The following is a 26,451-nucleotide window of genomic DNA, read 5'->3' on the forward strand; positions in this document are numbered from 1 at the left end:
TAAATACATGGGAGTGGTTAATATTTCAGATGAAGTGCTGAAGCTGTATAGTGCAATGCAGAACACAAGGTTGTGGTACAAATTAGTAGCCGTGCACATTGTACAGATGGCATTGTATAACTTTTACAGGAACATTTCTTCAGTTTCAAGAGGTGATTATCAAGGCACTTCTAATTAGAAACCAGGAAGGAGAGGGCCCAAGCACATCTGCTGGAAGCGAGGGTGCCTGTATTCTACCAGGGCAGCACTTTCCCAGCGATGTTCTCCAAACTGCAAAGAAGGGAAAGCCCCAAAAAAGGTGCAGTGTGTGTAACAAAAGGGGCATAAGAAAGGTCACCACTTGATTATAGTAAAGAAAGGAGGAGACCTCCAGCTCACCAGTAGTTGCGTCTCCAGACACCTCGCACGGATCCCCGCTACGGCCAGCAGTAGGTATATCAGGAAAAAGAAAGAGAAAATCCAGCGCTGTGTTTGATTAAAAAGGAAAATTGTTCCCAATTTTATTGAAAAAATGGTTAAAAGTTACACGGAGACGCAGTCTCAGGGTGTATATATAGCGGGCTGGATGACCTTGGCCTACGCGTTTCGAGCAAGCGTGTTGCTCTTAATCATGGCAAAAAGGATATGAGTCACACAGCGCTGGATTTTCTCTTTCTTTTTCCAAAGGTCACCACTTATCAGTGCGACACCTGCCCACAAAAACCTGGCCTGTGCTTAAAGGAGTGTTTCATAGTGTACCACACGTCTATAGATTATTAATTTTATTATTCATGTACCCTTTTTTTTTATACCACCTTATTATACCCTGATGTACTCCGCACAGCTTACATATGCCCCCACAATTACAAATAAAAATAGCAGCAAAACCCCCCAAAAATACTGCTTCCTATTTTTGCCTCTAGCTGGAGAAGCCCTACGGGGTGTAATTTCTAAAATAGGGTCACTTTAACCCCTTAAGGACCTAACCTGTTTTGGCCTTCAGGACACAGCGAATTTTTTCAAATCTGACGTGTTACTTTATGTGGTAATAACTTCGGAATACATTTACCTATCCAAGTGATTCTGAGATTGTTTTCTCGTGACATGTTGCACTTTATGTTAGTGAAAAAATATGTTCGATAAATTCTGTATTTATTTCTGAAAAACACCAACATTTAGAGAAAATGGGCAAAAATTTGTTTTTTTCTAAATTTCAACTTATCTGTTTGTAAAACAGATAGTAATACCACACAAAATATTAACTAGTTAACATTTCCCATGTGTCTACTTTATGTTTGCATCGTTTTTTGAACGTCCCTTTATTTTTCTAGGACGTTACTAGAATTTGAAATTTAACAGCAATTTCTCATATTTTAAAGAAAATTTTAAAAGGCTATTTTTAAAGGGGGCAGTTCAGTTCTGAAGTGGCATTGAGGGCCTTATATATTAGAAAGTCCCCATAACTCACCCCATTTTAAAAACTGCACCCGTCAAGGTATTCAAATCAGCATTCACAAAGTGTTTTAACCTTGTAGGCGTTTCACAGGAATTAAAGAAGAGTAGAGGTGAAATTTACAAATTTTATTTTTTTGCCGAAATTCATTTCTAATACATTTTTTTTTACCACAGAAGGTTTTACCCGAGAAATGCAACTCAATATTTTATTGCCCAGATTCTGCAATTTTTCTAAATATCCCACATGTGGCCCTAGTGTGCTACTGGACTGATACACAGGCCTCAGAAGCAAAGGTGCACCTTGTAATGACAGGGGTAGGGAAACGGACAAGTGAGCCCTAATCTACCCGCCACTCTGTCCCTGCCTACTTGCAACGACCCGCCCTAGGCGACGGGGTACAACTGGGGGCAGTTGCCCACGGCAACACCGTGAGCAACAAGAGTGGTGAACGAGCCGAGTCAAACCAGGAGTGCACGAGGTACCAAACGCAGAGCAGGAGAGTAGTCAGAAAGCCAGGGTCAGTATGGAGCAGGATCAAATAGTCAGAAGCTGTAGCTGGGCCAGGAAACCACACGAGAAGAATCACAAGCAAAGGAGGAACAGGAAAGGCAGGTATAAATAGACAGAGGGCGGGAGCTAGCTCCGTCTGGCCAGGCTGCGATAGGCTCTCCCACTCCTAAGCCTGCCATCCTGAGTGGTGGAAGCTGGAGTCAGTCTCAGAGACATAGACTCAGGTGCAGACTTATTACCTATGGGCGTATACACAGAAGTTGTGCCTGGCAGATCCTTTACAGTACCCCCCCCCTTTTATGAGGGGCCACCGGACCCTTTCTAAGTGGACCTGGTTTATTGGGGAAACGGAGGTAAGTTCAGGGCCGTCAGGAGCCAAGGAGAAGGCCCACTCTTGGGGCCCTTCCTGGAGCCGGGACATAATAATACCCACCCGCTGGCTCTCAGAACCTGAGGAGTGAGGCTTTAAGCAAAAGTAGAGCCTACAACTCTCCCGAAAGGAGAGAAAAGTCCTCCGGTCCCCTGAGAACCGGTCAGGCAACTTGAGGTGGGGTTCAAGAGGTGAGGTGAGGGGCACTACCATGGTAGTGTCAGGCTGGTTGACCCTCTGAGCCAGGGCCTGGACCTGTAGGGAGAGACCCTGCATTTGCTGGGCCAGGGTCTCAAGGGGGTCCATAGTAGTGTCAGGGACCAGGGAAGACTAGGTATATGGGCTTGTGATTATGTAATGACGGGGGTAGGGAAACGGACAAGTGAGCCCTAATCTACCCGCCACTCTGTCCCTGCCTACTTGCAACGACCCGCCCTAGGCGACGGGGTACAACTGGGCGGTGGTCCCTACGCTCAGTAAGTGCAAGAGACAAACAGACAAGGGAACACAAAGCAAAGGGAAATGGGGCAGTTGCCCACGGCAACACCGTGAGCAACAAGAGTGGTGAACGAGCCGAGTCAAACCAGGAGTGCACGAGGTACCAAACGCAGAGCAGGAGAGTAGTCAGAAAGCCAGGGTCAGTATGGAGCAGGATCAAATAGTCAGAAGCTGTAGCTGGGCCAGGAAACCACACGAGAAGAATCACAAGCAAAGGAGGAACAGGAAAGGCAGGTATAAATAGACAGAGGGCGGGAGCTAGCTCCGTCTGGCCAGGCTGCGATAGGCTCTCCCACTCCTAAGCCTGCCATCCTGAGTGGTGGAAGCTGGAGTCAGTCTCAGAGACATAGACTCAGGGGCAGACTGATTACCTATGGGCGTATACACAGAAGTTTTGCCTGGCAGATCCTTTACACACCTAGTGGATTTTGGCCTCCCTTTTTCTTGGAATATATTTTAGGCACTTTGTCAGGTTTGAAGAAATCTTGTGGTGCCACAACAGTGGAAACCTCCCAAAAGTGACCCCATTTAGATAACTTCACCCCTCAATGAATTTTTCTATGGGTAAAGTTAGCATTTTGACCCCCACAGTGGTTTTGCTGAATTCATTGGAATTAGTCTATATAGGTAAAAATCTACTTTTTTTTCTGAAAAAACGTAGACATTTTTAATTTTTCCAAGGAATAAAGGAGAAAAAGCACCCCAACATTTGTAAAACAATTTCTCCCGATTACGGAAATATGCCATATGTGGTAATAAACTGCTGTTTGGACCCACAGTGGGGCTTAGAAGGGAAGGAGCGCTATTTGGCTTTTGGAGCTCAAATTTATGTAATGTTGTGTCATGTCGAATTTGCAGAGCCCCGAGGGACCAAAAGAGTGGAAGCCCCCCAAAAGTAACCCTATTTGGGAAACTACACCACTTAAGGAATCTACTAGGGGTAATGTGGGCATTTAGACCCCACAAGTCTTTTGCAGAATTTATTAGTATTAGGCCGTGAACATTAATATCAATATTATTTCCACTAAAATGTTGAATTTTTTCAATTTCACAAAGGATAAACGAGGAAAAAGCACCCCAACATTTGTAAAGCAATTTCTCCCGAGTACGGCAAGACCCCACACGTGGTTATAAATGTTTTTCATTAGAAAGTAATTAACCCTTTCCGGACTGATCCATGTTCTGCTTCTTATTTTTCGTTTTTCCCTCCCCGCTTTCCAAGAGCCATAACTTTTTTATTTTTCCATCAATAGAGTGGTGCTTATATTGGTACCATTTAGGTACATACAACTTTTTGAGCACTTTTTATTCCATTTTTTGGTAGAGCCAAGGTGACCAAAAAACTGTGATTTTGCAGTTTTAAATTCTTTCTTTTTCACGGTGTTCATCGTGCGAGTTAAATAATGGTATATTGCAATAGTTTGGACTTTTACAGACACAGTGATACCAAAAATGTGAAAAGGTTTTGTTTTTTTGGACTTAAATATTTATTTAATTTTTTCCACTAATAATAACTATTTACTTTTGTTTTTACTCAATTTATTAGTCCCCATAGGAGACTTGAACCAGCAAATCAGTAGATAGCTGGTACAATACACTGCAATACTAATGTATTGCAGTATATTGTAATTTTTACCTGGCTCCTGTAACAGCGTGATCACTCTTCCTGTCCGTTAGTCCCGGGTGCCAGCTCTAATACACAGCGAATGGCGCAGGCAAAGCGCGTGAGCCTGCTCCATACATCCCCCCACACCACAACATGCTATTAAGGCCTAATTCACACGAGCATGTTCGGTCCGTGACATACGGTCCATGTGTAGGCCGCATTTCCCGGACCGAACACACTGCAAGGAGCCGGGCTCCTAACATCATAGTTATCTATGACATTAGGTGTCACTGCCTCGCTGCAGGACAACTGTCCCGCACTGTAATCATGTTTTCAGTACGGGACAGTAGTTCCACGGAGAGGCAGTGACAACTAGCGTCATAGAGAACTATGATGCTAAGAGCTCGGCTCCCTGCAGTGTGTTCGGTCTGGGAAATGCGGCCGACACACGGACCGTATATCACGGACCGAACACGCTCGTGTGAAGTAGGCCTAAGTCGTGGTGCGCGAACGGTTTAATGTGCAGCGGATGGTGCAGAGTGAAAATTAAAAATTTTCACTGATGTGCCATTTTAGTGCACTCTTTGTTGTGCCCAGTTTGAGCCACAAATACCTCATAAAATATTAACCGGGTTCTCCCGGGTATGGTGATGCCATATCGGTGGACGTAAACTGCTGTTTGGGCATGCTGTAAACCTCAGAAGGGAGGGGACAGAATTTGGCTTTAGGGAGCGCAGATTTTGCTTGGTAGTAGCTCTGGCGTTTTGCCGGTATTTCAGTTTATAATGTGGGGGCATATGTGGGGGCATATGTAGGCTGGGCAGGGTACATCAGGGGCATAATAAGAGGGTATAATAATGGGGTAAATAAATAATAATCCGCAGATATGTGGCCAGTGTTGCACTTATAAGTGGCACCCGTTCTTATCTGCTTTTGGAACACTCTACATTTTGCATCGCTATAATCTGGGAGCCAGAACTTTTTTATTTTTTTCACCACTATAGTTGTGTGAGGGCTTAGGCACACGATCGTGCTTTTGCGGCCGCAATTCCACCAAAAATCCACGGGAGAATTGCGGCCCCATTCATTCCTATGAGGTCATGCACACGACCGTGGTTTTCACGGTCCGTGCATGGCCCCGGAGCCCGGACCGCAGAAAGAACTGGCAAGCTTTATTACGGCCGGACTTTATTGAAAATAATGGCTGCAGCCATGTGCACAGCCCGTGACTTGCTCTGGCTCGCGGCTGTCACTCCGTGGCCGGCCGACCCTGAAATCACGGCCGTGCACATGGCTACGGTCGTGTGCATGAGGCCTTATTCTTAGTGGGACAATCTGTAGTTTTCATTGGTACCATTTTGGGGTACATGCGATTTTTTTGATCACTTTTTATTTCATTTTTCGGCAAGCGAGGTGACCAAAATCAACAATGTTTTTTTTGGTTTTTTTAAGCCGTTCACCCTGGGCTATAAATGAACGTTTTACTTTATTCTGCGGGCCGGTACGATTATGGCGATACCATATGTATATTGTTTTTTTTACATGTTGCAGCGTTTGCGCAATAAAATAATTTATTTATAAAATTAATTAGTCACCATATTCTGAGAGCCATGACTTTTTTTTTACTTTTTTTTTTACTTGTCCCACTAGGGGACACTTAGACTTGCAGCTCTGATCGCTGCTAGAACACATTACACTACCTACGTAGTGTAATGTATTCTAACTGTCATTATGACGTGACAGTCACTCTGACAGGAAGCCTAGGAGGACCAGCAGAGGCTGGTCCTCATAGGCTTCTGTACATGGCAGCCCGGAAGCTATTGTCTTGCGTCCGGTTGCCATGGGTACTATCACCAGCCCCCGTGATTTCACGTGGGGGCGGCAGATCTGCGCTAAACACCTTAAATGCGGCGATCACAATCGAACGCCGGATTTAATGGGTTAACTGCCGAAACCAGCGGCGATGGGCCGCTGATCGGCAACAGGGACTGCAGGGCAGACACCTTGCACAGTCAACCGCCGCTGTGGTGTAGCGCCGTGCAGCGGTTAACTGTCAAAGCACAGACGTAACTGAACGTCAAGGTGCGCAAAGTTACTGAACACATTGACGTGCATTAACGGCAAGGTGCGGGAAGGGGTTAATGTGTTTTATGTGTTGTCGACAATGAACAACTTAAAACGCATATTTACATTTCTTATTACGCGCATTACTACATATGGAGTATAGTTGGTTAAATAAATGGCAAATAAAAAGAATAGGAGGTACACACAAAAGATATGCATGTGGGAGATTAGATTCTGAATCTGGGAGTGGTAACAGCTGTTATTGTGAGTGACTGGTATGTGTGCGCTGAACTATTTCTAAGGGAAATGGTTTATTTGAAATCATCATACCAGAGGTGATTTGACTAGAAAGATTTTTACATGTCAGTGTTACATTTTAGTTTATGATAATTTGGCATTGAAAAGGTTCTATTGGCATATGTTGACACTTAAATTGCACAATACGTTTTTTATCATTTGTGTTAATGGATTGGTTTATATAATATTGACATATACCAATTAAGGAAACAAATATTTAGCTATTTTGCAAAACTATTTATTATTTATAACAGAATCCTTTCTGTTTAATGATCATATATACATTATATATGCACACACATACACAAAAACATATTGGGAATATATTTGACGAAATGAAAATGCAAATAAAATTACAACATTCACTAGAGCTTGTTGCCAAGTTTCCGCTATCAGACTTCTGTCCAGTCAGTCTTATAGGTGGTGACATCCTTGTAGCAATTCAGGCTGTCATCCGATATAAGACTGATGGACAGATTGAAGTTACTGATGATACACTAAATTTTATGTGTGCTGCACTCTATGGGGGATTGCACTGGGAAGAGGACCCCACACCTCAGAAAATATTGAAGGTGGTCCTGTCCTTCTGGGCACAGGGTAAACAGACGTAGTATGCATGCCTGTGGCCCATGTGACTTAAAATTATTGCAAACGGCCTAAAACCCCAGTTGAAGCAGTGCCCTCTAAGCCTCACACAGTTGAAAAGCATTGATATCCAGATACGACAGTATTTGGAAGCAGGGGTACTGAAGAAATGTGTATCTCCCTATAAATGCCTCTCTCCCTAAGAATGTCAAACAACTTTTACCTTCCTGGGTCTTATAGGTTACTGTAAAGAAATGGCCTACATTTCTGCTGTTATGCAACCCCTATACGGTGCAATGGGGTGGCAACCCTTCACTTTGACAGAGGAAGAAGTCGAGGCAATTAACAGTCTGTCTTACATGGGTCACAATCTTGTATCTGTATAGTAGCAGCAGCTGCCCTACTCAAAGACAAGTCAACAGACATAGTGCTAAGATTAGCCTCTAGTTCTCATGGTGCCTCATGCTGTTAGTGAGATTCTTAATCAAACACACACTAAACATATGTCTACTTTACGTCTCACTAAGTATAAGACCAGTCCCATCACCCCATCTAACCTAACCATACACTGATGTACAGTGCTGAACCCTGCTACATTGCTTCCGCAGGGTCCAACAAAGGAGGAAGAGAAGGTTATATGATCAATAGGAGACTTGAGAGGAAATGGGATAAGTTGCAGGAAATAGCAGAGAATGAATTTCCAGCCTGGTGGGAAGTTGATTTCCCAGCACATTTGATTCCCCAGTACCCCACCATCAACATAAATTGTCTTGAATTAATCAAAATAAAGATGAAAACATTAGAAAATGTAACAGAGGATCCAATATCTAGTCCAGATTTTGAGTTTTTTGTAGACAGTTCCAGGTACAACCATGAAGGATGCTACAAGGATGGGTATGTTGTCACTACTAAAACAGAGGTAATAAAGAAAGAACAACTCTCCCACCTTCCATGTCAGCAAAGGAGGTGGATTTGAAGGTACTCGCTGAGGTTTGTAGACTGACTGAAGGTAAAACTGCAAATATGTATTCAGGAGGATGAAATATGGAAGGTGGGTAATAGAATGTGCCTACCCCGAGTCCTCTTCCCCATGGTAACCCAACTAATGCATGGACCAACACACGTGTCAAGAGAAGGACTGTGTGTAATGGTAACCAAATTGTGGGTAGCCCCAGAGTTCAGCAGTGCTGCTGCCAGATTTGTCCAGGGGTGCATGATATGTGCCTGCCATAGCATAGGCAAAAAGGTAGATTACCCATTTCATTTACCAAAGGTGGGATAGTATGAATATGTACTGGTCTGTGTAGATCTGTTCTCCGGGTGACCGGAGGCATGGCCAGTAACAAGAGCCACAGCAAAGAATACTTCTAAAAAAAAATTGCTCTCATAAGAGGTATGTAGATATGGGGTCCCTGAGACAATAAAAAGCGATAGAGGAACTTACTTTACTGGAGAGGTACTCCAAGAAATCTTGCAGGCCCTGGGCATAGAGAAGGCTTTTCATACCCTGTATCATCCCTAGGTAGGTAGAAAGCTTAAATGGGTCTTTGAAGTGAAAAATTCAGAAGGTCATGGCTGAAACCCATAAACCATGAACTGAGAGCCTGCCCATTGCACTCTGACTTCACCAGTTATGTAGGAGCTCTGCAAAAATAGCTTACGCAGATGCCTAAATATGTTTATGATTCCATTCCAGATTCTAACTCAGTGGAAGGAGGACATTGTTTACAGCCAAGGGATTGGGCGTGTTTAAAGAGGCACCGTAAAACACTAGAGCCTCACTGTGATGGTCTATACCAAGTCCAACTCACAACTTCCACATCCGTTAAGTTGGAGAAAAAGACAACTTGGATTCATGCCAGTTACTGCTAAAAGATCCTCAGTCACAATGCTGAACTATGGATCTCTTCAAGCTCCAGCTGACCTTCATCCAGGGGTGGGATCCGGCCGGTTCGCCCCAGTTCCCCCGAAGCGGTTGTTAAAGTTACAACCGGTTTGCAGAACTGGTGTAAAGCAGGAAACCGGAACCGCTCCCCCCCTTACTCAACTGTATTTGTGTCCTAAGGATGCGGATACAATTGAGTTCACTAGCGCTGCCCTGGTGAGGCACATGATGCCTTGACATTCAGGGCTTTAGTGATGATGTATTTGGTGTGATGACGTCATCGTGCCGCTGTGTCGTTCTGCTGAAGGAGGACTGCATCACTGGAGGATGGTTCGGCAACGGGACAGTTAATTATATATATATATTTTTTTCCTTTTACTGTGGGCAGTGTTGGGGGGCATTAACTATAGGTGACAATAACTACAGTGGAGTACTATATAGGGGCACTAACTACAGGTGAGGACTATATAGGGGCATTAACTACAGGGGAGGACTATATAGGGGACACTAACTACAGTGGATGACTATATATGGGACAATAACAACAGGGGAGGACTATATAGAGGTCAAAAACTACAGGGAGACTATATAGGGGACACTAACTACAGGGGATGACTCTATAGTGGGCACTAACTACTGGGGTGACTATATAGAGTATAGTTTCTACAAGGGAGGACTATATAGGGGCACTAACTACAGATGAGGACTATATAGGTGGCACTAACAACAGGGGATGACTATATAGGGGCACTAAATACAGGGGAGGACTATATAGGAGCACTAACTACAGGGTAGGACTATATAGGGGGACTAACTCTAGGGGACACTACAGGGGGCACTATCTATAGGGAGAAATAATAATAGCAATGCCACAGGGGTCCATATCTACAGGGAACATTATTATCTACAGAGGGCAATACGGGGAGCACTATCTACAGAGGACTCTTTGAGTGTCACTATCTACAGGGGGCTCTATGGGGATAACTATCTACAGAGGATACTATGGGGAGCACTGTTTACAGAGGACACTATGGGGAGAACTATCTAAAGGGGGCTCTATGAGAGCCACTATAGAGGCATTTTACACTGGGTTACTATCGTGCAGACCAGCGTTCATATAATGCTCATTGCTGATAATTGCCTGTGTAAACAGGGCAGCGATTGGAAGATGAACGAGCAAATGCTCAATCATCTGCAGGTCGTATTGTTTTAAAAAGGTAAAATATTATTGTTGTCGGCTGCACATCTCCTTGTGTAAATAGGGAGATGTGTGGCCGGCATGATAATAATGTATGTGAATATGCGATCGTAGTAACGACCACTCGTCCCCATCCATAGCTCCCTGTGAAAGGAGCAAACGAGCGCCGATCAACGATGTATCGGCAGGTGTAAAAGGCCCTTATCTACAGGGGGCTCTACGAGGGGCACTAATTACAAGGGGCAATGTGTGTGGAGCATTGCTTTACAGTGTTTGACACAATTTTATTCATGGACACAGTGTATAGTACTATTATATTCAGGAGTGCAGTGTATGGTACTATTATATTCAGCACAGTATGTAGCACTATTATGTTTGGGGGCACAGTGTATGGTACTAGAATATTCGGGGGCACAGTGTATGATACTATTATATTCAGCGGCACAGTGTATGATACTATTATATCTAGTAGCATAGAGTGTTGCAAAATGAGAATTGTTGTTATATCTTCTTTTATAGGTGTATAGTTCTGATGCAGCAACCAAACATGGTATTAACCTAGTCAATGTTTATAGAACATATTTCCTCCATTAACGCCTTAACGACCGGCCTATAATGTTTTTATGTCGGCCGTTTGAGGTAGTTCTTCTGAAGTGCTGCCTTTTCACGTCCGCACTTTAGAAGAACTTGTCTCGGGCTTCAGGGCAATGATCGGAGACCACTAGCAGTGGTCTACGATCATATTTAACCCCACAGATGTGGCGCTCAATAGCAAGTGCCGCATCTGAGTGGTTTTAGAAGGAGGGGGCTCCCACCCCACTGATATTGTCATGGAGAACTTCGGGGGACTTTCAGTCCCCCGTTCTCCTTATTGCTGCCAGCGATCACACATGTATGTGATACATCTCTTTTGTACTACAAACTATAGGCCGTTTTTTGTTTTTGCGAGGGGTCGGGGGCTGTATGGTGTTATCTACAGCGGGGGGCTGTATGGCATTATCTACAGGGGGGCTGTATGGCGTTATCTACAGGGGGGCTGTATGCCTTTATCTACAGGGGGCTATATGGCATTATCAACAGGGGGTTTGGGGCTGTATGGCGTTATCTACAGGGGGCTGTATGGCGTTATCTACAGGGGGGCTGTATGGCGTTATCTACAGGGGGGCTGTATGGCGTTATCTACAAGGGGGGTTGTATGTCGTTATCTACAGGAGGTGCTGTATAATGTTATCTACAGGGGGTTTGGGCTGTATGGCGTTATCTACAGGGGGCTGTATGGCGTTATCTACAGGGGGGGCTGTATGGCGTTATCTACAGGGGGGGCTGTATGGCGTTATCTACAAGAGGGGTTGTATGGCGTTATCTACAGGAGGTGCTGTATGATGTTATCTACAGGGGGTTTGGGCTGTATGGCATTATCTACAGGGGGGCTGTATGGCGTTATCTACAGGGGGAGGGCTGTCTGGCATTATCTACAGGGGGCTGTATGGCGTTATCTACAGGGGGGTTGTATGGCGTTATCTACAGGGGGGCTGTATGGCGCTATCTACAGGGGGGCTGTATGGCGTTATCTACTGGTGGAGGGCTGTATGGTGTTATCTACAGAGGGGCTGTATGGCGTTATCTACAGGGGGCTGTATGGCGTTATCTACAGGGGGAGGGCTGTATGGCGTTATCTACAGGGGGCTGTAAGGCGTTATCTACAGGGGGCTAAGTATGGCGCTATCTACAGGGGGCTGTATGGTGCTATCTATAGGGGGCGTTGTATGGCGGAATCTATAGGGAGGCACTTTCTGCTAGGAGGGTTGTGTGACAGCCAGGGGAGGGGGGGCCCCAGTCAGAAGTTTGCTATGGGGCCCAGTCTTTCCTAGTTACGCCCCTGGCCAAAGGCATGGCCTAACAGAAGTATTGCAGTGTATCATAAAAGCGATCAAAAGATCGCACAGTAAAGTCCCCTAGTGGGACTAAAAAAAAGTTAAATAAAGTTTGAAATAAATAAATACATAAATAAGTAAAAGTCCCAAGTAGAAAAAAAATAAAAAACCCACTTTTTCCCTTACAATATACTTTATCATGAAAAAAAGTAAAAAGTTACTCATATTTGGTATTGCCGCAACCGTTTCGAACCCAACTATAAAATGATTACATTATTTAACCCACACGGGGAACGCCGTCAAAAATAAAATAAAAAATTTCAGAATTGCTGTTTTCTGTTCATCCTACCTTCGTCGTATTTACTCCAAAATGATACCAATAAAAACAACAAGTAGTCCCGCAAAAAAATACAGCTTCATTGGTCAAAAAATAAAAAAGTTATGGCTCTTAAAATATGGCGACACAAAAACTAATAATTTTTTTTAAGTGTTTTTACTGTGTAAAAGTAGGAAAATGTAAAAAACCTATATAAATTTGGTACCGCCGCAATCGTAGCGACCCGCTGAATAAAATCATTATGTTATTTATACCACATGGTAAACGGCGTAAAATTAAGACGCAAAAAAGAATTGCACAATTTTAGGTTTTTTTTCCAGTACCCAACTAAAAAAGTTAACAAAAAGTTAATCAATAAATTATATGTACCCCAAAATGGTGTTATACAAAAATACAACTTGTCCCGCCAAAAAAGTCCTTACACAGCTATGTCGATGGAAAAATAAAAAAGTTATAGCTCTTTAAATGCGATGATGGGAAAACGTAAAAAATTGCTCGCCCATTAACCCCTTCCTGACATTTGGCGTATCCATACGCCAAAGTCGGGTAGGGGAAGTATGGAACGGGTTCACAAAGTGAACTCGCTCCATACGATGCGGGTGTCGGCTGTACGTTACAGCCGACATTTCAGAGTAACGAGCGGGATTACGCTCGAGCGCGATCCCGCTTGTTTAACTTGTTAAATGCCGCGGTCAATAGCGACAGCGGCGTTTAAATCGCTAGAAAGAGGGGGGCAACCCCCTCTAACAGCTCATCGCGCCCCCGCAATGCAATCGCTGGGTGGTGATGGTTGCTATGGCTGCCTGTTGACTATCTCTGTGCTCCTATTAAGCTTTGCCTCTGTCAGAATCATGATATACTGCAATACTTTAGTATTGCAGTATATAGTGCAAGTGATCTAATGATCACTGGTTGAAGTTCCCTAGGGGAACTAATAAAAAAAGTTAAAATTATTAAAATATTTTTTTTTATATGTAAAAAATAAATAAATATTAAAAGTTCAAAAAAAAATAACCTTTTCCCATTTTCCCCCTAGAGCATAGTAAAATAAATAAATAAACATAATTGGTATCACCGCATCCGTAAAAGTGTGAACTATTCTAATATATCATTATTTAACACGCCGTAAAAAATAAATGTCAACGACAGAATCGCTCTTCTCCCACAAAAAAATTAATGAAAAGTGATCAAAACGTTGCATGTACCCCAAAATGGTATAATTAAAAACTACAGCTTATCCCTGCAAAAAAATAAGCCCTCATACCACTTTGGCGACACAAAATACATTTTATTTTTTACAATTAGGTTTTTACTTGTAAAAGTAGTAAAATATAAAAAAAAACTATATGTATTTGGTATTGCCGTAATCATATTGACCCACAGAATAAAGTTAACATCTTGTTTTAATGGCACAGTGAATTCCGTAAAAACGAAGCGCAAAAAACAATGGAGGAATCGCTGCTTTATTCATTTTCTACCCCACAAATAATCGTTTCCCGTTTCCTAGTACATTATATGGCACAATAAATGGTACTACAAAAAACTACAACTCGTCCCACAAAAATCCAGCCTTCATAGGACTATAGTGACGGTAAAATAGAAAAGTTATAGCTTTTGGAAGGTGGGGAGGAAAAAACGAAAATGCGGTGGGAAGGGGTTAAGGTTTGAAATACCTTCGGCATTAAGGGGTTAATGTGTGGATTTAGCAGTCCTTTGTTTTCATACATGCAAGCCATGTAATATCTTACTGAAGTTACAAAATCAATGTTGAATCATATACACATATGGCACTAAACAATTTTATGTTGGGAAATAAATATGGATACTAAATGCAGTCTTCAGTTGTTCATTTGAAAGCATGATGTAGACAAAAATCACTGATATTCAAGCAAAAGTCAAAAGGAAAAATATCATGACATCACATTTTTAGTCATTTAAATATGAGTGTCACTCCATGTCACTATATTTGTATTCAGAGTTTTCATTTAAAAATATTGTATGCTTAAATGTCAATCTTACCTAACATTGTCATGTCTTTGAATGTAAATCTTATGGAAAATTCTCTCAGGCGGCTTCAGAAAATCTTCCTTCATTTCCATAGCAACATTTCTAGGCAAAAGACTCATTAAAAGTCGCTCCTAAAGGAAACATATTTGAAACACAATTTTAATATTGCTAAGGGCTTCAGTAAAACAAAACATACTTCTTAAACCATAGTATATAAAACATCAGCGTTTCTGACCTGGCTGTGTCCATTTGTAAGTATGGCCTTTTTCGGTGTTTCTGCATAAATGTCCTTGTTTTTATCTGTTTTGTCATAGTATATAAAACTTGACATTTAATCCTTTCTCCACCTGGCACAATGCAAACGTTTACCCATCTAGAAACACTATCACCACTAAAGAATTAAGAGACATTTAGGGTAAGGTCACACGGTGCGGCCACATTGCGTTTTTAAACCGCAGCAAGTCATTTTTCAATATGTCAATGGTAAATTTGTGTTATGGACAGAGTGCTGGTATTATATTACAATGTGTTTTTCGCGCGGTTCACCACATCTTCATAATCTCCGACCGCATGCGGTTAATGACCGCGCTGCCAAAGTTGTTGCTGAACTGCCTGCGTTTTTGCTAACAGTTCTGCAATGCCTTGTAATGAATTATATACAGGAAGCACCTAACAAACGTCAACATGGGTTAAAACTATGTCCATCAATTATTTCCTTTAACCCCTTAATGACCGGGACTGAAAAGACCTTAATGACCAAGCCATATTTGTTATATCTGGTATGTCTGACTTTATCAGAGAATAACTCTGCGAAAGTTTTGAATATCCAAGTAATTCTGACATTGTTTTTTCGTCACATGTTGTACTTTATTTTAGTGGTAAAAGTAGACTGATACGATTTGCGGAAATTAATTAAAAAATAGAAAAATTGAAGAAATTTTGTAAAAATTATCATTTTTCCCTAATTTTAACTGCAATATGTGACATATGTACACACATACTGTACAATTTTTTTATTAAATATATATTTCCATCGCTTTACTCTATTTTGGCAGCACTTTTGAAAAAAAAATAATTTAAATTTAGAAGACTTACAAGTTTAGTAATAATTTTATACATTTTGAAGTACATTTTGTTTTCCTGCACCAAGCCAGGTTTTCAGAGGCTCATAGGTGTCAGAATGGTGGAAACCCCCACAAGTGACACCATTTTGAAAACTACACCCCTTAAGGTATTTATTAAGGGGTGTTGTAAGTATTTTGACCCCACAGTTTTTTGCTAAATTTAATGCATAGCAGGTGAAATAAAAAAAACAAAACACTTTTTATATAAAAGTATCACTTTGAAGACCGATTTCTTTGTAAAGCGACCATGAGAATGAAGAATCACACCCCAAAATCTATCACCCTGTTTCTCCTGTTTTCAAAAATGCCCCCATTGTGACCCTAATGCGTTGCCTGGACACATGGCAGGGCCCGAAAGCAAGGGAGCAACCGGAGGCATTCAGGTCTCATATTTTGCTTGAAAATGTTTTAGGCCCCACTGTACATTTGGAGAGGTTTTGAACTACCAGAACGAAAGAAACTCCCCATAAACGACCCCATTTAGAAAACTAGACCCCTTAAGGTATTTATCTAGGGGTGTACTGAGTATTTTGACCCCACAGTTTTTTGCTAAATTTAATGCATAGCAGGTGAAATAAAAAAAACAAACACTTTTTATATAAAAGTATCACTTTGAAGACCGATTTCTTTGTAAAGTGACCATGAGAATGAAGAAACACACCCCAAAATCTATCACCCTGTTTCTCCTGTTTTCAAAAATGCCCCCATTGTGACCCTAATGCGTTGCCTGGACACATGGCAGGGCCCGAAAGGAAGGGAGCAACCGGAGGCATTCAGGTCTCATATTTTGCTTGAAAATGTTTTAGGCCCAACTGTACATTTGGAGAGGTTTTGAACTACCAGAACGAAAGAAACTCCCCATAAACGACCCCATTTAGAAAACTACACCCCTTAAGGTATTTATCTAGGGGTGTAGTGAGTATTTTGACCCCACAGTTTTTTGCTAAATTTAATGCTTAGCAGGTGAAATAAAAAATAAAAAAAACACTTTTTATATAAAAGTATCACTTTGAAGACCGATTTCTTTGTAAAGTGACCATGAGAATGAAGAAACACACCCCAAAATCTATCACCCTGTTTCTCCTGTTTTCAAAAATGCCCCCATTGTGGCCCTAATGCGTTGCCTGGACACACGGCAGGGCCCGAAAGGGAGGGAGCACCCGAAGACTTTCAGGACACACGTTTTGCTTGAAAATGTTTCAGGTCCCATTACACATTTATAGAGGCACTGAGCTGCCAAAAAGATAGAAACTCCCAATAAATGACCCCATTTTGAAAACTAAGGTATTCATCTAGGTGTGTACTAAGTATTTTGACCCCACAGTTTTCGCAGGAAGTAATGCAAAGCAGGTGGAAAGAAAATTGTATTTCACTTTTTTTCACAAATGTGTCATTTTAAGGTCAGATTTCTTGTACAGAGGATATGAGAATAAGAAAATGCACCAGAAAATGTATCACCCTGTTTCTCCTGTATTCAAAAATATCCCCATTGTGGCCCTAATGCGTTTCCTGGACACACGCAAGGACCCAAAAGGAAGGGAGCACCCGGAGGCTTTCAGGACACACATTTTGCTTGAAAATGGGAGAATTCTACTTTTCTAGATTGAGAAATATATGTCCCTAACAGTTTCTACACCCTATGACTATGTAGTGCTAAGAAAGCAGCTGTCCTGAAATCATGTAAGTCCATAGACATTATGTATATCAACCCGCTCTGATATATAGTAAGTTAGAGTGGGAAAATTTATTAAACTGTTGGCTGAAAAAGGCAATATATCCCAAAAAAAAGGAGAAAGAATGTATCCAGCTATGTGGAAAACTAGAGCATGTTCACAGGATGAAAGAAAATTTGTAGGGCTGTAATGACTTTATTATTCAAAGTGACTGGTCATACAACGTCTCTTTAGCTCTATCAATCCCTATATAAGGGACGAATGTGCCAAGTGACGCGGTACACCATAACAAGCCCCTGCCCGGCAAGGTAGGAACCGCCATGTGCACAAAACAACCAATGACCTGTAGAATATATAAAGGGGCAGTGTCCCACACCGTATGTATAGATACAGTAAAGGACCACTACTCCCCAAATTATGTCGCTATTTCTAGAAGTATTGTCAGGTGTAAGAGGTCCACCAAAAACCCGAACAAAACTGTAATAAAGCCCATAGTGTATTGATAAGGAACAGCTCGCTTATTAGAAATCCTCAGAATAAAAAGAAAAAATTATGCCGTATCCCCAGTGAGTAACAGCTATTTATGGCAGGACATGGTCATAACGGAAAAGGAAAAAGCTTTCAGGGCACAATTTTATCTTGAATGAATTTCAGGGCCTTATTCCACTTTATATAACTGGGTTATATGCCAAAATGACTCAGTCTAGAAAAGTATATTTCCCTCCCTCCCAAAAAAAGTGATTAAAAAAAAGAAATCTCTAAAAGAACCCTAAATTTTGGCATCTCCTAAATATAAAGTGAAGCTGCTTCCCTAAAAAAAAAAAAAAAGAGGTGTACAGAAAAATAAAATCCTAAATAAATCCTGCATTTTAACTTTTATAGCTCACAAAAGAAAATTAGTAATGTGCGACGGTATGATATATTTCAAAACAGGGACTTATGCATAGACCAGGGTTGGAAGGACAAGCGGAACAATAATATCTTGACTCACTTCGCTGTCCTCGTTGCTGCAGACCCGACACCGTTTTTTGGGGTATTTTTGGTTAGGTGTTGAAGGGATGGGGTGTAAAAAATGTTTTTTCAACAAGTCGGCGTACATCCTCTGACTCATGGACTACTCTCTGGTCTGCAGACTGAAATAGGAGATCTTCAATCACTTTCTCCTGAAATTCAAAGAATGTCGCCCTGCCCGCTGATTTTTTGTACAGGACAAATGCATTGTGCATTGCAACCTGGATTTTGCCACTTTCTTATACCACGTTCTGGTTTTCCTTTTAACCAGATAAGGTTGTAACATCTGGTCGCACAAATCTACCCCACCCATGAATTTATTATAGTTGATGACACACACAGGCTTTTGTCTATCTGCAGAGGCCCCACGTTCTCTAACAGTTGCTGTTGCACTTGTATGGATAGTGCTGATCATATAGACGTCCTTGCGGTCACGAAATTTTAAAGCCAGCATCTTCTCAATTTGAAAAGTGCATGACTCCCCCTTTGGTAGTTTTTTATCCACAAGTTGACGTGGGAAACCTTTGCGATTCCTGCGTATTGTGCCACAGGCTCCGGTGTTGGCACAATGAAGGGCGCTAAACAATGGCACACTGGTATAAAAACTGTCTGTGTATACATGATACCCCTTGTGTAGGAAAGGGCCAATTAAATCCCACACAATCTTACCAGTGGTACCAATATTTGGAGGGCACCCTGGTGGATTGAATTCACTGTCTTTACCCTCGTAGATCTTAAATGCACATGTGTAGCCAGTAGTGCTTTCACATAATTTCACATAATTTGTAGATCTTTACCCCGTATTTTGCACTTTTTGAGGGTATGAATTGGCGGAATGAGAGACGCCCTTTAAAATTAATTAGCGATTCATCCACAGCTAAATTTTGTTCAGGGGTATATGCTCCTAAAAAGGAGGAATTAAGAAAATTTAGCAAAGGCCTTAATTTATACAGCCGGTCACGGCTTCTGTCGCTGGAAGGGGGTGCCTGTAGGTTGTCACTAAAGTGGAGAAATCGCATAAGTATTTCATACCTGCTGCGTGACATAATGGCAGAAAAAATGGGGGTGGCATGTATAGGGTTTGATGCCCAATATGACCTAATAGAGTTTTTTTTTATAATTCCCATGTTAAGGGTGAGGCCCAGAATTTTTTTTATTTCCGTTGCATTTGTGGGATTCCACAACCTGGCATAAGGTGACGAAGGCTTATTGGCAATGTACTGCCTGGCATACAAATTTGTTTCCTGCACAAAATGTTCCAAAACTTGGTCCGTAATAAAAATATTAAAATAATTTAGTGGTGAAAAATTACTGACATTGGGACTTATGCCAGGAGAAGCAATAAAGTCATTTATGGTGGGAGAAAATAAACTTGTGGGTTCCCACACTAAATCGGTTTGGTGGGGTTGCGCAATATCAGGGGCTGCACTTTGAACGGACGTTGTGGCAACTGCGCCGTCTCCCATATCACTGGTGCTGGGTCTCCTATCCGTAGAATCCCTTGAAGCGACACTTTCGCTGTCGCTTTCAAGAAAAAGCTCAACTTCAGATGCCGAATCCGTATCGGAGCATAGCATCTGATAGGCTTCCTCAACGCTGTATCTTTTGGCAGCCATAATGATAATACAGTCTAAACCGCAAATAATAAACGTAACTAGTGGTTTCAATTTTTTTATCAACTAATCACACTAAAGGAATGAAACTTTTTTTTTTTTTTTTTAAAGTTTTTTTTTTTCAAACCTAAACCCTACGCCTAACACGAACTGTAAACCTAAGCCCAGAACAGAACCCTACGCCGTCTAACAGCGTACACGCCGTCTAACAGCATACACTAAAAAGAAAGTCGTTTATTGTACGATTCTTAGTATATACAGTAAATATATTTATATTTATATATATATGTATATACTATATACTATAAAATACTGAAAAAATTATTATTTTTTTTTAAACTATGTGAGGAACAAGTGATTTTGTGTAGGGGACAATGACACACTTGTATCTGTTTCTCTCCACAGCTAGAACAGAGTGAGGAGAAACAGATACATGTTTTACTTTTATTTTACAGTAGTGATCACTATGATTGGATATCATAGTGAACACAAAAAAGATCAGGAACCAATACTATTGGCTCCTGATCACTGCTCTAAGAACAGAGCTGCTAGCAACAGCTCGTTCTTAGAGCAGGAGCTGTCATTTAGACACTCCCGGCGGCTCTGTACACAGTAACAGCATGTGACCGCTGTGATTGGCTGTCACAGCGGTCACATGCTGTTACGACGAAATCGGCAGGTCCTGATGGCTGCACTAAGAACCGGACCAAAAGGCGTCGCTGTAGACTGAGTACCTGCACCGCCCGACGTCAAAAGACGGTGGGCGGTCGTTAAGGGGTTAAAAAACGCAACAGAACTGCAGCATGTTCACACGTGGCGGAATTTTTCAAATGCAAATGTTGGTGCAGATTTGGGACAATTACGCAACGAATCTGCACCAGCATTTACATATTTGACAGGTAATTCAGACGTTGCAGAAAGCACAGCGGACTTGCCACAGATTTCAGTTTTTGCACTGCAAAGGCTGAAATCTGCAGCAAAATTCCGCTTCTTCTCCGCCACAGCCTATGGTCCACAGCAGGTTTCCGCAATGTCTGAACTAACTTGCCTAAAAATGTATTGAAACAAATGTAAAAATCGGCCGCTGGAGAATTCCACTGCGGAGGGTCCGCAGCGGAATTCCACAGCAATTCTGCCATGTCTGAACATGCCCTAACAGAGACAAAAAATGCATGCAGTTGACCGCATGCGGTTTTCAAACGCAACAAAACTGCTACAAAGTCGCGTCAACGACGCACTGTGTGGCCTTACCCTTAACCCCTTAGTGACCAACAATACGCCTTTTAACGTTCGTCACTAAGGACCCTGAGGCTAGGCTGACGCCTTTTCACGTGAGCCTAGTCTAAGTCCTGCACAGGGTCTCCCGTTCAGACTGGAGCCGGGGCTCAGCTGTCTGATGACAGCTGAGCTCCTGCTCCAACACCCGCGATCGAAGTTTACTTCGACCGCGGCTGTTTAACCCGTTAAATGCCGCCGTCAATAGCGACAGCGGCATTTAACTTTGTTTACAGAGGGAGTGCGCTCACTCTGTCACCCATCGGTGGCCCGCGAATGCAATCGCGGGTCTCCGATGGGTTGTCATGGCAGCCGGGGGCTTGATAAAAGCCCCCAGGTCTGCCCTGGACATATGCCTGTTAGGACGCGCCGGAGGCACGTCCTAACAGATTGCCTGTCAGATTTACACTGACAGGCAATAATGCTCTGGTATACGAAGTATACCAAAGCATTATACAGCGATCTGAAGATCGCAGAGTAAAGTCCCCTAGTGGGACTAATAAAATAAGTCATCAATATGAAATAAAGATTATTAATAAAAAGTACAGTAAAAAAATAAATAAAACCATTGTTTTCCATAAAAAGTGGTTTTATTTAGTAAAAGTGTAAAAAATAAATAAAAGTACACATATATGGTATCGGCGCGACCGTAATGACTCCATTAATAAAGTTAATATGTTAATTAAACCGCAAGGTGAACACCGTAAAAAAAAACGCAAAAAACAATGGCGAAATTGCAATTTTTTTCCATTGCCCCCAAAAAAGTCATAATAAAAATGAATCAATAAGTCCCATGCACCCCAAAACAGTACCAGTCAAAACTACGTCTCGTCCCGCAGAAAACAAGCCCAAAAAATCACTACATTGATGGAAAAATAAAAAAGTTACGGCTCTTGGAAAGCAACGATGCAAAAACAAATAATTTTAGTTCAAAAGTGTTTTTATTGTGCAAAAGTCGTAAAACATAAAAAACCTCTACATATGCGGTATCGCCGTAATCGTACCGACCCATAGAATAAAGGTAACATGTTATTTATGCCGCACAGTGAACGGCGTCAATTTAAAAACGCATAGAACAATGGTGGAATTTCAGTTTTTTTTTATAATCCCCCCAAAAAAAGTTAATAAAAGTTAATAAAAAAATGATATGTACCCTAAAATGGTGCTATTAAAAAGTACAACTAATCCCGCAAAACACAAGTCCTCATACAGCTATGTAGACGAAAAAATAAAAAAGTTATAGCTCTTTGAATGCGACTATAGAAAAACGAATAAAATAGCTTGGTCATTAGGGCCTAAAATGGGCTGGTCACTAAGGGGTTAAGCAAACCTAGATGCAAGCTGGACAGAAAAATGTGTTGCTGTTTAAATTTGTCCACAGTATGTAAACAGCCTTGACTTGCAATACCAGTTACATCCCATGGACAATAGTGACACTGTTTCAGGGGAAAAAGACAACCCCTTTGTTTGGCTTAGGCCTCATTTACACGAGCGTGTGCGTTTTGCGCGCGCAAAAAACGCAGCGTTTTGCGTCCGCAAAAAGCACTTGACAGCTGCGTGTGTCATCCGTGTATGATGCGCGGCTGCGTGATTTTCGCGCAGCCGCCATCATAGAGATGAGGCTAGTCGACGTCAGTTACTGTCCATGGTGCTGAAAGAGTTAACTGATCGGCAGTAACTCTTTCAGCACCCTCGACAGTGCATTCCGATCACCATATCGAGTAACCTGTTTAAAAAAAAAGAGGTTCGTACTTACCGATAACTTCCCGGCCGTTGCCTTGGTGACGCGTCCTTGGTAACGCGTCCTTGGTGACGCGCCTCTCTTGACATCTGGCCCCACCTCCCTGGATGACGCGGCAGTCCATGTGACCGCTGCAGCCTGTGCTTGGCTTGTGATTGGCTGCAGCTGTCACTTGGACTGAATTGTCATCCCGGGAGGTCAGACTGGACGAAGAAGCCGGGAGTTATCGGTAAGTCAGAACTTTTTTTTTTTTTTGACACGTTCACGTATATTGGAATCGGAAGTCACTGTCCAGGGTGCTGAACCAGTTTAACTCTTTCAGCACCCTGCACAGTGACTGTCTCCTGCCGGGTTCGGTTAAAACGAGTTCGGCCCGGTAAAGGTCGGTTCGCTCATGTGTAAGACACTCCGTTCGGATGTTTGTAAACAGAAAAGCATGGTGCTTTTCTGTTTACATTCAGTTTGACAGCTCTTGCGGGAATCACGCAGTTCGCACGGAACTGCTTCCGTGCGACCTTCGTGGTTTTCACGCACCCATTGACTTCAATGAGTGCGTGATGCGCGAAAAACTCAGAATTTTAGAACATGTCGTGAGTTTTACGCAACGCACTCGCGCTGCGCAAAATTCACGCATCGTCTGCACTGCCCCATAGAGTAATATAGGTGCCTACGACACGCGTGAAAAGCACGCGCGTCGCAAGCGCGTATATTACGCTCGTGTAAATGAGGCCTTATAAAGAGAAAAACAAATAAAAAATCTGCAAACAATATTGGACAAATAAATTAAGTTGACTGATATTGAAATGTCGCACAACGTTTAAAGGCTATGCACACCTTTAAAAATGTGTTGCTGTTTTTTTTATTATATATATATATATATATATACATATATATATATATATATATATATATACATACACACATACATATATATATACATATATATATAAAATTAAAAAATACAGCAACACGTTTATATATATAAATGTAAATACCAGTGTGATCGGTGCAACTTTGTAATTACATTTTATTAAAAAATATTTTTACTTTTTGAGACACAGCTGCTTTGCATCCTGTATTCAGAGCAGCTGTGTCTAGCACTGAAACCTCTATCCGACAGGTCAGTGAGGACTGACGGTTCAATGAGAGCGGGTCCTGAATGTCTCTTACACGCAGGATAGCACGGTGAACACTGTAAAAAAAAAAAATAATTCTAAAAATGGAGACATTTTCTTTTTTTTTCCAATTCCACCCACAAATAATTTTTTGCAGTTTTCCCAGTTTAAAATATTGGGAAAAAATGGTGCCGTTAAAAACTACAACTCATGCTACAGAAAAACAAGCCCTAATACGGCTATGTCAACGGAAAATGAAAATGTTGTGTTTTTTGGAATGCGGAAATGAAAAAAAGGAAAATAAAAAAACAAGAATGGCTGCTGCTCTGTACACCTTTGAAAACTATTTTTTTAAATAAAAAATAAAAATGTGTATAAGTCTAATTGGTGAAACTTTGTAATTACATTTTATAAAAAATAATTTTTACTTTTTCAGATACAGCTGCATTGTATCCTGTATACAGAGCAGCTGTATATAGCGCTGAAAGCTGTATTCGTTAGATCAGCGGGACTGACGGTTCAATGGCAGCGGGTCCTGAGTGTCTCTCACACGCAGGATCGAGCTGTTACCGATCACATCTAAGTTCATAACTTAGATGTGATTGATAATAGGTGGGTCACGCAGGACCCACTTTCACTGAACCTGTCTTTGCCGCTGACCTGACAGATTCAAGTCTCAGCGCAAGATACAGCTGCTCTGTATACAGGATACAAAGAAGTTGTATCTCAAAAAGTAAAAATTTATTTTTAATAAAAATGTAATTACACAGTTGCACTAATCACACTGATACACATTTCTATAAAAAAAAGAAATGTATAAAAAACCGTTTCCATAGGTGTACATAGCCTTTGAGGCAGATGACACAGGACGTGACACGACTCCGACACTAATAGGCACAGGAACAAGAACAGCACGGGATACAGGAACAGGTAACAGGGCATGGGTAACAACTGGAACGGGAAACACTAAGGGACCATTTGCAAGACAGACTGGGAAAACTAACAACGCTCAGGCAAGGATCAGAAGGCCTGGGGCCTTCTTATAGACCAGGAAATCATGGCGGTTGATGATGATGATGATTTCCTCTGTGTGCGCGCTGGCCCTTTAAGGCCGGGCAGGGAACACAGCAGACTGGAGTGGAAGTGATCACGGATCCATGGCCGTCGGGAAGAGAGTAAACCCGACGGCCCATGGCCATGAACGCTACAATATCCCCCCTCTTGCACCCCCTCTACTTGGGGCCAGAGCAAGAGAGGAGATTTTTTTTATAAGAGCAGGAGCACTGAGGATCTCGTTTGGCTCCCAGGACCTCTCCTCAGGACCAAACCCTCTCCAGAAATAGAAAGTCCTTCCTCCTACCCTTTTGCAGTCAAGGATCTCCCTCACCTCGAACACATCAGAAGAACCGCTGGGAGCAACTGTGGAACTAGAAGTCTTGCTGTAGCGGTTCAGGACCACAGGCTTTAGGAGGGACACATGAAAGGAGTTGGGGATTCTGAGGGTAGGAGGCAGCCGCAGCTTATAGGAGACAGGGTTTATTTGTTGCAGAATTTCGAAAGGACCAAGGCACCTGGGAGCAAACTTGTATAAAGGCACCTTTAAACGAATGTTCCGAGAGGATAGCCAGACTTTGGTACTCAGAAGATACTGAGGCAGCTCTCTTCTTCTTGTATCTGCTTTTTGCGTTCGACTGCCAGCAAAATAGAGGACAGGGTCTGTTGCCAGATTTGCAGATAGTCCCCATATGCAGAGTCAGCAGCGGGTACCTGAGATATGGTCGACACTGGAAGAGGGACTCTAGGATGTTGACTGTACACAATGTGAAATGGAGTGGAAGTGGTGGACTCACTTGTATGGTTGTTGTATGAGAACTCGGCCCATGGAAGATGTACCCAGTTATCGTGCTGTGAAGAGATGAAGTGGCAGAGATAATTCTCCATGATCTGGTTGATCCTCTCAACTTGCCCATTGGACTGGTGGTGATAAGCTGAGGAAAAGTCCAATCTCACATCCAGGAGTTTAAAGAGGGCTATCCAGAACTTTAAAGTAAATTGAAACCCCCGGTCGGACACAATGTGAAGAGGCAAGCCATGCAAGCAAAAGATGTGTTGAATGAAGAGACTCGCCAGTCGAGGAGCAGAGGGTAGGCCGGTCAGCGGGATAAAATGTGCCATCTTAGAGAACCGGTCCACCACCACCCAGACAGTGTTGCATCCTGCTGAGGGGGGAAGG

General features: G+C 42.2%; 1 protein-coding gene across 2 annotated transcripts in view; it reads right to left on the reverse strand.

Moving 5' to 3' along the window:
- ADCY1 (adenylate cyclase 1) overlaps positions 1–26,451 on the reverse strand; it is a 763,759-nt gene that overhangs the window by 525,213 nt on the left and 212,095 nt on the right. For both annotated transcript variants that reach the window (XM_075827013.1, XM_075827012.1), the window contains exon 3: positions 14,679–14,797. In XM_075827013.1, coding sequence (XP_075683128.1) covers positions 14,679–14,797 — 119 coding nt within the window. The remainder of the gene's footprint in view (positions 1–14,678; positions 14,798–26,451) is intronic.

This window comes from Rhinoderma darwinii, chromosome 5 (genome assembly GCF_050947455.1).
Source record: "Rhinoderma darwinii isolate aRhiDar2 chromosome 5, aRhiDar2.hap1, whole genome shotgun sequence".
Classification (NCBI taxonomy): Eukaryota; Metazoa; Chordata; class Amphibia; order Anura; family Rhinodermatidae; genus Rhinoderma; species Rhinoderma darwinii.